The sequence below is a fragment of the Oryx dammah genome, unplaced genomic scaffold, assembly GCF_014754425.2.
Source record: "Oryx dammah isolate SB20612 unplaced genomic scaffold, SCBI_Odam_1.1 HiC_scaffold_27, whole genome shotgun sequence".
In the NCBI taxonomy this organism is placed as follows: domain Eukaryota; kingdom Metazoa; phylum Chordata; class Mammalia; order Artiodactyla; family Bovidae; genus Oryx; species Oryx dammah.
Genome location: NW_024070211.1, coordinates 11181046 through 11191467, shown reverse-complemented (window position 1 = coordinate 11191467; position 10422 = coordinate 11181046). Strand labels below are relative to the sequence as shown.

At 51.3% G+C, this 10422-nt stretch overlaps 1 protein-coding gene, 1 long non-coding RNA gene and 4 other non-coding genes across 6 annotated transcripts; 5 read left to right on the top strand and 1 right to left on the bottom strand.

The window, feature by feature from the left end:
* Positions 1-403: 403 nt before the first annotated feature.
* Positions 404-2215, bottom strand: RAB42 (RAB42, member RAS oncogene family). The gene is made up of 2 exons (XM_040229854.1): positions 1973-2215; positions 404-1329 (listed from the first exon to the last, which is right to left on the bottom strand). The coding sequence occupies exons 1-2, from the start codon at positions 2209-2211 to the stop codon at positions 906-908; spliced, it is 663 nt and encodes a 220-aa protein (XP_040085788.1). The 5' UTR covers positions 2212-2215; the 3' UTR covers positions 404-905.
* A 5340-nt stretch (positions 2216-7555) lies between these two features.
* On the top strand, positions 7556-10422 carry LOC120855163. The gene is made up of 6 exons (XR_005719150.1): positions 7556-7885; positions 8332-8376; positions 8932-9007; positions 9291-9375; positions 9705-9753; positions 10312-10422. It is a non-coding gene; the product is annotated as an uncharacterized LOC120855163 (long non-coding RNA).
* Positions 8448-8582, top strand: LOC120855206. The gene has a single exon (XR_005719175.1). It is a non-coding gene; the product is annotated as a small nucleolar RNA SNORA16B/SNORA16A family (small nucleolar RNA).
* Positions 9055-9185, top strand: LOC120855211. Its single transcript, XR_005719180.1, has one exon. It is a non-coding gene; the product is annotated as a small nucleolar RNA SNORA44 (small nucleolar RNA).
* LOC120855220 lies at positions 9403-9528 on the top strand. Its single transcript, XR_005719189.1, has one exon. It is a non-coding gene; the product is annotated as a small nucleolar RNA SNORA61 (small nucleolar RNA).
* Positions 10167-10240, top strand: LOC120855230. Its single transcript, XR_005719197.1, has one exon. It is a non-coding gene; the product is annotated as a small nucleolar RNA SNORD99 (small nucleolar RNA).

Genomic DNA, 10422 nt, shown 5'->3' with positions numbered 1-10422 from the left:
TTAGCTGTGATGCTGTCCTAACAGTGGCCTCGACCCCACGGAGAATGATGAAGATGGGTGTTTCCTTCAGAGTTGAGGCAAGAAGGCCAGGCCTTTGAACACTCCCCCCGCCCCCAACAGAGCTGATACATTGATGCTGGACTGTGGGCTGCCCCAGATGAGCAGGCAGTTCCCAGGGAGAGCAGCCTGGGCTCCGCCACCACATAGCACTCCCAGCAGCTAGGAGCTTTGGTGGGGAGGAGGCCATGGGTTCTTCAGCCCTGAGGGGAGATTTTGGTGGCTGACCAACAGTGTCCACCATGCGCCCAGCCCGAGAGCTGTTCATATTCATCCCCGCCTCTCTGATCCGTGGCCTTGGAGTCGGAGCACGAGGCAGCAATCCGGGTCTTAGGACACACTTTCTCATCCAAGCCTGAAGACCTGGCTCAGCCTGAAAGCCCCTGCCCCCCTCCTCGCCTATGTAGCAGCGTCCACACGCTGAGCAGCTCGGCGTCTGAGCCCAGGGACACTACCTGAAATGGCCACATCCTAGCCAAGAGAGGAAAGAGCAGCAGCGATGACAGTTCTTGCTATCCGATTCTCACCGTGTGGGAGGCTCTGGCTCTGGCTGAGCACAGCGCATCCATGATCTCAGTCATGCCCACAACCCCCCGTGAGTGGGGTCTGTTATGAGCTCCTCTGCCCCCAGAGCAAACAGGCTCCAGGACAGGAAGCTGCACACCTGGCCTCTTAGACCTTTCTGGTGGAAAAGGGGCTGAGCTCTGAGACCCCAAAATCCAGGAGGCATGACTGTGCCAGGATATGGTTTGTAATAACTGTCTGAATAGATTCTGCCATTTGGCCTCCAGAGAGATACTAACACTCCCCATCCCACCAGCACTGTTTTAACCCTTTCCCTCCTAGAGTCAGCACCTGCATGGGCCCGGGTGCTGCATTCTGCTGGGCAGCCTGGAGACCTGGGTGTTCTGGATGAGCCGCACACCCCCCCAGTCCTCTTCCAGCTTGATGGCCCCCTGCCACAAGGCCTGCTGGATGGTGTTGGCAAGGGTGTCGAAGGCCAGGTCCACATTGCAGTTACTTTTGGTGGAGGTCTCCATAAAGCCCATGCCCAGGGAGGCAGCCAGCTCCTCCGCCTCCTGGGTTGAGACACAACGGGCACTCTGCAGGTCACTCTTGTGGCCAACCAGCAGGAAGATCGCCTTGTCCAGGCCCTGAGTGGCTATGACCTCCTGATGCCAGTCTCGAATGTGTTCAAAGGACTTCCTGTTTGTCACATCAAAGACCAGCAGGACACCCACCACATTCCGGTAAAAGGACCTGGTGATGCACCTAGTGGTGGAGGGAGTAAGGTGGGAGAGGGTTATGCCTTCCACACACCCGGTCCTGCGTCCTCCTCCATCCAGGGACTGCCTCACACCCCCACTTCAGCTCATTTCACACCACTCTCTGCTTCCCTTTGCCCTGGTCCGTGTCTCTCCCAAGTTACTGTGTGTTCCTCAGTCAGGGAGCAGGTTGATTCCCATACTCTCCTGACCATTCCCGGAGAAAACCTGATGTTTTCCTGATCGCAGGTTTCCCCATTTCTCTCCCTGGCAAACTCCTACGCATCCGTCAAAGCCAACACAAATTTCTCTTCTTTCCACCTCTCCCTGACACCTCCCTCTCTGTGCTTCTCTGGGCCCTCTCAGCACCCAGGTCATTCATCCCTCTAGGTTTCAATGTCGAATATTCCACCGGCCGGGCCAGGTCTCAGGCATCCAGCTCAGGGGCTCAGCCCCCCAGCTGTTATTTGTAGGATGAATGACTCAAGCGTGAAGGACCCGGGCCCAGGGCAGGGACCCCCAGATCTCTACTTGGGCCACTGAGGGCGGCGACTCTGAAGGATCCCCATGGTCACCCCGCCCCAACCAGAAACCCCTCACCCCAAACCCTTCTCGTCCCTCCCCCGGCCCACCTTCCACCCACCGCGCACCTGAAGCGCTCCTGGCCCGCCGTGTCCCAGAGCTGCAGCTTGACGCGCGGCCCAGCCTGAAGCTGCACAGTGCGGGTGTAGAACTCGACGCCCACCGTGGGCGCCGACTCGAGCTCCAGCTCGGGCTCGGGGATCCCGGGCGCGCCCCTCATGTAGCACCGCAGCAGCGACGTCTTGCCCACGGCCGCGTCCCCCAGCAGCGCGATCCGAAACTGGTAGCGGCAGCCCCCCGCCTCCATGGCCAGCGTCTAGCCTCCCGAGGCCGGGCGGCCAACTGTGCGACCCCGCCCCCGCCCCGCAGCCACGCCCCCGCCCCGTCTCTGGGCCCCGCCCCCCGCCTCCAGGCCGCCCCAGAGACACCCAGGCCTGGGCCTGGAGAACCTGGGGCGTCTACAGCAACGCCGAACCGGACGCCGAGGAAGCCACCCGGCCCGGTGGACACATCCGGACAGGTCACTTACTCGCTCCGAGCCTCAGTTTTCTCCTCTGTAAAATGGAGATAGTAATCTACTTCAAGGACAAAGAGATTAAACTAGATAATGTGGGGAGGAGGGCTACAGAGGACCCATCACCACACCCAACGTGCACTGGCCTGAGGCTAACAGCGCCAGAGCAACCACTTCGTTCACTCTTTGGGGTGTTTCCCTCTGCAGCCCCAGCTCTCTGTTAGCCCCCCTGTTGCTCCCGTGCTGCTGGACCTGGAGGAAGTTGATGGTTTTATAGATGCACCTTTCTCACCCAGATGCCCCTTTCCTGGAGCCCTGCTGGCCCTGGCCGAGAGCTTCCGGCTCAGTGTTCAGGTTCAACGGTTCAGCAGGCCCCACTGCTTCCCCGCTGCCTGCCTGTGCTGGGCCCCAGGGTCCAGAGAGAGACTTGGACATAGTCAGGTAGAGGGGGCAGGGTAGACAGATAACTGCAATTCCAGAGAGAGTACAGTTGGCTTGTGGACTGGACAGCTAAAGTTTATGAGGTGAGATGGTCAGTTTCTTATGCTTTGGGACAGCGACCCCCTGAGAAGACTATAGTGTGCCCATTTTAGAGCTCAGGAGACCGAGGCTCAGATGTGTGGCTTGTCACACAACTGACATGTGTGGCTTACCCTTGATACCAGAGAAGGGGACTGGAAAGCAAGTTCCCAAAGGACCAGGACAAAGTGGGTTAGGGGCAAGGGTAAGGCAGATGCTCCGGCATTCAAGATCTCCTCCACTCTTTCCAGTCTGGTCTTGTGAACACCCAGGACATCAAGACTCAAGGTTGGTCCCAAACAGCTTGTCTGCTGGTTTAATCCCACTAACCCACAGTGGGCGGATGTTGCAGTTTAACAGGTTGGCAGTGGGAAGCAGTTCTCACTAAGGCAAACCATCGTATCATCACGTTTCCTCCTTACACTACCTGTGAGGGGATGTTAGTCTGCCCGGCTTTTTACAAATGAGTAACCCAGTTAAGTAAGCAGCCCAAGATCACTCAGCACAGAAGACAGGGTAGCGGCCGAATTTGTTTCTGGCTGGACAATCTGGGGACCTGGGAAGGCCCAGGTTTCCTAAATAAATCAGTGAGAAGCCATTTTGTTAAGCCTCCTAGTAATTCTGCCCTTCAGTCACTGCACTAGCCTGAAGGGGCCCAAGTCTCTGCTCACCCCCACTCCAGGAGAGAAAGGAAAATCAGGTAGGGTGGGAGTGTTGGGGGAGGAATCCTCCCTGCCAGTTCTGTCCAAACCAGGAGAGTCTGCCCCAGTGCCACCTGCCCCTCTGAGGTTCCCATCAGGATGTTCTCATCACCTTGCCCTGTTCAACTGGAAAAACAGTTTCTGTATCAGGCCTGTGCAGAACCGTCTCCCCCTATTCCACCCTCTCCCTTCTTTACCCATCACTGTTGCTCCAGCCACACGGAACATCTTTCCTCTTATCAGCCCAATGCCAAGAACACTCCCCTTCTGCTCTTCAAAGGGTAACTAACCCCAATTTTAGGCCTCAGGTTAGATCTATGTCTTCAAGAAGCCCCTCATTGACTGGGTAGTGAGGTCACAGGCCCTTTTGTCCTTTGTGATGTCTGTCTCCCTTCTAGGCTCAGGCCCCTTGAGAAGGACCAGTGGCTGTATCCTCAGTGCTTGGCTAGTAAATATTTATGGTTGTATGAATGAATAAAAGTAGATGTGCTATTCATTTATTCATTCACTCATTATTCACTCAAATACCACAACAGAGTTGGACTCAGGGAGCCATGGGGTCAGAAAAGACCTCTTGGAAAAGCTGAAGCTGAAGCTGGGTCTCCAAGGATAGTGGGAGCTGGGGAGGTAAGCGAGGAAGGGTACTCAGGCAGGGGCAGTGGGTGAAGGCAGAGAGGCATGGAACAGCTTGAAAGGGAGTTTGAAACCAGACATCCCAGAAGCCTCTGTCGTCAGCATGTGGGCAGAGTGCACTGTCAGCATCAGACTCCTGACCTTCCTCTCCTAGAAGTGCCTGCTGTGGGCCGGGGTCACATGTCTGCCCCTGGCTGCACCTGGCACTGGAATCCAGCTGTCAGCTGACTTTGTCACAGACTGCCTGTGTGACTCCCCAAGGGGCGAGTCGTTTCTCCTCCCCAGCCCTGCTTCCCTGCTGCAGAGTGAGACAAATCATGGCATCCACCTCACAGGGCAGCTCTGGGCTAACTGTGTGTCACAGCAGGTGCATATTTGCATTAGACAGATCTTAGTGTTTTCTTTTTCCTTTGCTTTATTTTGTAATTAATGAATCTTATTATTGGAATATAATTGCTTGACAATGTTGTGTTTCTGCTGTACAGCAAAGCGTATCAGCTCTATGCATACATCTATCCCCTCCCCTCCGCATCTCACCCCTCTAGGTCATCACAGAGCAACCATCCGAGCTCCCTGTGCTACACAGCAGGTTCCCATTGGCTATCAGATCTTAGTTTTATTTTATTAATTTTTACAATGTATTTATTTAGTGGCTGCCCTGGGTCTTTGTTGCTGCTTGGGCTTTCTCTAGTTTCTGTGAGCGGGGGCTACTCTTCATTGCTGTGTGCGGGCTTCTCATTGGAGTGGCCTCTCTTGTACACCATGGGTTCTAGGACGTGTGGACTTCAGCGGTTGTGCCACGGGGGATGCCACTAGCATCTGGCTGCCACTAGCTGCTCTGCCGCTTATGGGATCTTCCTAGACCAGGGATCAGGTAATGAAAGCAAAGAGGAGGAGGAGCCAAATCACCTGTGGCTTCAGAGGCCACTGTGGGGGCTGAGCTTTATTCCAAATGTGTTGAGAAGTCAGTGATTGTGAGGCAGGTGAATTACATGATCTGAACTTTCTCTTGCTTACGTTTTTGTTTTTAGCATCTTTATTAAAATGTAATTGATACAGAGTAAACTGCACATATTAAAAATGTACACTATGCATTTTGACATAAGTGTACATCCTCAAAGCCACAATTGAGATAATGAATATCTATTATTCTCAAAAGTTTCTCCATGTCCTTCTTTAATTCTGCTCTCCTGACCTCCTCTCCCAGACAACCACCAATCTGCTTTCTGCCACTAAAGATTCATTTGTATTTTCTAGAATTTTTATCATACAGTATATAGTCTGGCTTCTTTCACGCAACGTGATATATTTCACTGGATTAATATACCACAATTTGTTTATCCAATCCCTGTTGAAGGACATCTGTGTCATGTTCAGTCTTTGGCTATTAGAAATACAACTGCTATGAACATTCATATTCAAGTCTTTGTGTGGATGTATGCTTTTCATTTCTCTTGGGAAATACCTCGTACTGCAACCGTTGGGTCAGATAGTAGGTGCATTTTTACTTATTTAAAAACTGCAAAATCGTTTTCCAAAGTGGTTGCACCATTTTACAGTCCTGAATATTGTATGAAATTTCCACGTGCTCTACTTTTCCGTCATTGTTTGATATTGTCAATCTTTTTAACTTTTAGCCCTTCCACTGTGTTTGTAGTGTTATGATATTGAGTGTCATTCACGTGTTTATTTGCCATCTGTTTATCTTCTCTGGTGAGGTGTCTTTCAGATTTTGTGCCCCGCCCTTCTTTTCCCCCTTTTAAAAAATGGAGTGATTTTACTTTTTACTGTTGAGTTTTAAGAGCCATTTGTTTACTTACAGGTTTCTCATTGCGGTGACTTCTCTTGTTGCGCAGCACAGGTTCTAGCTCAGGCTTCAGTAGCTGCAGCACATGGGTTCCATAGGTGTGGCTCACACAGGTTTCAGAGCACAGGCTCAGTAGTTGTGGCCCACAGGCCTAGCTTTTCAGCGTCATGGGGGATCCTCCTGGACCAGGGACGGAATCCGTGTTCCCTGCACTGGCAGGCAGATTCCTAACCACTGGACCACCAGGGTAGTTCCTTAAGAGTTCTTTATGTTCTAGATGCAAGGCCCCTATTCGGTGCATGTTTTGCAACTCTTCTCTCCCAATTTATCTCTTATTAAAATATATGTGAAGTTGCTCAGTCGTATCCGACTCTTTGCGACCCCATAGACTGTAGCCTACCAGGCTCCTCTGTCCATGGGATTTTCCAGGCAATAGTACTGGACTGGATTGCCATTTCCTTCTCCAGGGGACCTTCCCAACCCAGGGCTCAAACCCAGGTCTCCCACATTGTAGACAGACGCTTTATCGTCTGAGCCACCAGGGAATTAAAATATATAATGGAGATGCAGGAGACAGGGGTTCAACCCTGGAGGAGTAAATAGCAACCCACTCTAGTATTCTTGCCTGGAAAACCCCATGGACAGAGGAGCCTGGGTCAGAGCTGGCTGAGCGTGGACGCCTGGGTATTAGCTGCCACAGGTGGAATCTTTAGTTGTAGCATGTGGGATCTAGTTCCTTGAGCAGGGATGGAAACTGGGGGCCCTGCATTGAGACCTCAGAGTCCCACTAGTTTTTTTTTTTTTAATATGTTGATGCTTATTCATTCTATGGATAAAACTTGTACATGGTACAGTGATTATATGAGTGTGGCGTACAAGGTGAACTTCCACATTTCAGGTCTTAACTCGCTTTCTATCTGCGTAAGCCATTTGTTTCCTTATCTGTGAAAGAGGCATAATTGTAATTCCCATACACAGGGTTATTTTGAAAACTAGCTGAGATAATCGAGCATAACGTACTTAGTAAGCACTCAGTAGTTTTTTTTTTTTTTTTTAATCTATTAGCCAAAGAGATAAGCCCAAACAAAGAATGCATTCTTCTAATGAGTTCTGTAATCAGTCACCTTTTGGAAAGGAAGCCCGCCCCCAGATCCCTCCGCCGAAATCCTGCTGTCTTTCCTCCTGGACGTGGGGTTTGAACCAAAAGCCCTGGCTGGTGATATTTATGAGCTCCGTCCTGGGTTACTGGATGTTCACTGAGTGCTGAATGATGGCGGAGGAATCTCTTCGGATCCTGAAGAAATCACTTACACAAGTTTCCTCCAACCAAGTGAAAACGGTCCACACAGCACACGATTGGGACTGCGAGGCAGACATTCCGCCGCTCGCCAGAGGCGAACGAACTACAACTCCCATCATTCCGCGCGGCGCGCTGCTCCCATCGTCAGGCACAGCTGCGAGGGGCGGGGCCTATATAAACCCCGTCCCGGCTCAGAAGCGTCCTTTTACCCGGCAGCCGCGCGTCGGTCTTGTTGTGTGTCTTGGGTTCTCTGTCTGCAGTGGTCCACGCCCATCCCCCGCCATACCCGGCCTTAGCCTGGCTGCCACGGGCGCCGCACCTGCCGGGGTTGCCTCTAGAGGCGGCGGGATGTTGAGCACGGCATGGAGGATCCAGGCCTACTGGCCTAGTCGGGCCGAGATCCGGAAGGCCACGTGGTTCTCAGGCGCAGTGGAAGAAGCCGGACCCTGTGTGGGCCACGCCCTGCTCCCGCCGCGGCCCTCGCGGCCGTGTGCTCCGGTGTGACGGGTGAGTAATTCGGGCAGTTACTCATGGGCAGTCACTCATGGGCAGTCGGGTGTACGGCGTTTCTGGGACTGAAGTGGCTTAAGTTAGGGGAGACCACGTGCTGGGGTCAGCCAGACCTTGAATAGGCCTGTGACAGTTGCTCCGTGACCTTGGGCATGTTAACTTGCCTACCTTCTCCTAAATTATCTGGCAACACACGATAAGGAAGTCACCCTGGTGGGTATAAGGACAAGGTCTTCTGGAGGACGGGCCATAGTCATTCAGATCCTATTTTGAACCCCAAGGTTGTCACTTTCTCCATTGATAGAGGACTTTGGCAAGTAACAAGTCTAAATCTGATGTAAGACGGGGTTGATAAAACGATCCTGTGAAGATAAAATGAGACCACTGGCACATAGTAAAAGAAGGTGGTGATCACAGCCTATAGGATGTCTGTTCTCTTTTAGTTTCCAGAATGTTCCAGTAGATGAGTCCTGACGCACAGGATTTAGGTGAGTCTGAGGGCTGCAGTGTTGGGTCTGCCCTGTGACCTAGATCCCCGCGGGGCCCCCCCCCCCCCCACCATGGCCCTTATCGAAGCTGCAGCTGCTTCCATATAGCTGCTGTGGTCAAAAAGGAGCCCAAAGTGACAGTTTTCCTTGACGGTCGCCGTTCTGTTTGCTGTAACTGATCTGCAACATTTCAGGAAAAGACAGTTCCCATTGTACTTGCCATTTCTCAGGTACAACCAGAGACCTTTATTGGAACTGACAGCGTTTTCAGAGGCCACCAGAAATGTTCCATTGATGCGGTCTAACATGCAAGAATAAGGCTTTTGAGAAGTGGCTTGCAGAGGCCAAGAACCAGTATGGAGATGCAGATATGAGTGGGTTAGATACCTATGCTGGGGAAATCCGGGGGCAAGTGGTACAGATTGTGGCCATGCTTTGGGTCTTTACCCTGAAAAGCTTAAGGCATCAGTCCAAAGGCGAGTCAAAAACCTTGGTTCTGAAAACCAGATGAATGGAACGAGTAGGTCATTCAGGACAATGCCGTTCTCATTTTAGTTGTGCCAGAAGATTCTAGGATTGAACTTTCTGGTGAGTGAAGAGGACAGTGATGGAACACAAGCCTCAGGACCTGGTAGGTTCTCTAAAGATGTAACTTGGGAGCCACCTGGTGGGTCAGTACAGCATGTTTCCAAGGGCTGTGGCTTGTCGTGGCCATGGGATCTCCAACTGCATGCGAGAGCAACGTGGAGAGACTTTGACAGCACAGGTCAGCATAATACCTGCAGCTGCCACTCGCCTTTCCTATAATCTCTCAGAATTTCGGCTGGAAGTCTTCCACTTGAATCCGTGTGTTTCCATCAAAAATCACATTCTGTGTAGAGGATTTTGGTTAGAGCTTCCACACTCTTTTGCAGGTTGCCCCATTTCTTAACTGGCAGTGCCTGATACTGAAGTAACTGAAAATACCAGCTTGTTGCTGGAGCCGTGCTTTAGAATAAGGTAAAGTTGGGTATTGGAGACAGCCTGACCCTCCAGTTCCCTTTCCCATCGGATCTAAACCCTGGTCTTGGTGGTCGTAAGAGGAGGAATAGTAGTACTGAAACTGGGCTCGTAGTGTGTGCTGTATAGCACGTGGGCTAGTTTCAGACAAGGTTGAATTCTCTTGGAACTTGTTTTCTCCACCCCTTAAAATGGGATAATCTTAGGCTTAAGGGGAGACTGTGTGAAACTGGCAGTTGGTATAGTAATTGCTGGCTAATATTTTTGTATTTGGGAGGGATATACCAATAGCTTTCTTGCCTCCTGATTGATATTTTTCTCCCCCTAAGACCTGTTGCCAGTAAAGCTATCTTCATCTGTGTGGATCTACAGAGTTGGGTGAGTTGAATGGCTAGCTGAAGCTTTATCACAACTTCCCATTTGTACTTAGCTTGTTGAGACTCTAAGCAGTGTGGCCAATAGCTACTCAGTGTGTAAAAGTCCTGTATTTATAATGTATCATTTATGTCTGGCTTTCCTTGGAAGCTGTATTTATTGGCTATTCATAACCAGGTGACAAAAAATGTTTACTTTGTGACTCGGGTCTGCTAGACTTTGCCTGCACGAAGGCCAAGAGCACATCCAGAAGTACAGTGTAGCAGCTCGAAGTCTTCACGTTGAGACTTGAGGGCTGACTGCTGCTTGTGCTCAGTGGTTTTGGGTAACCATGGAGTCACCCACCCCTGCTTTGAGAGGGGGGGACTGGGAAGAAACAGGCAGTTGTGTCTAGCTTGGTATTTTTTCACGCTGTGACTGGTCTAGGATGAAACCTAATCTGAGTGGACATCTGTGGATGATAAATGCGGATATGGGACTGAGACCAGCTCTTAGGAAAACCTGGAGGGGCACTGAGTCATTGGGGCGTGACTAACACACTGGCTTGCACTTCCTTTTCAGGAGAGAAAAAGGCAAATGGAGAGACGGGGCGCTTTCAGGTGGAAACAGTGGTTTTATTTTTGGTGATGCTGCTACCTGGCATATAAATGACCAATAAAAGACTCACAGATG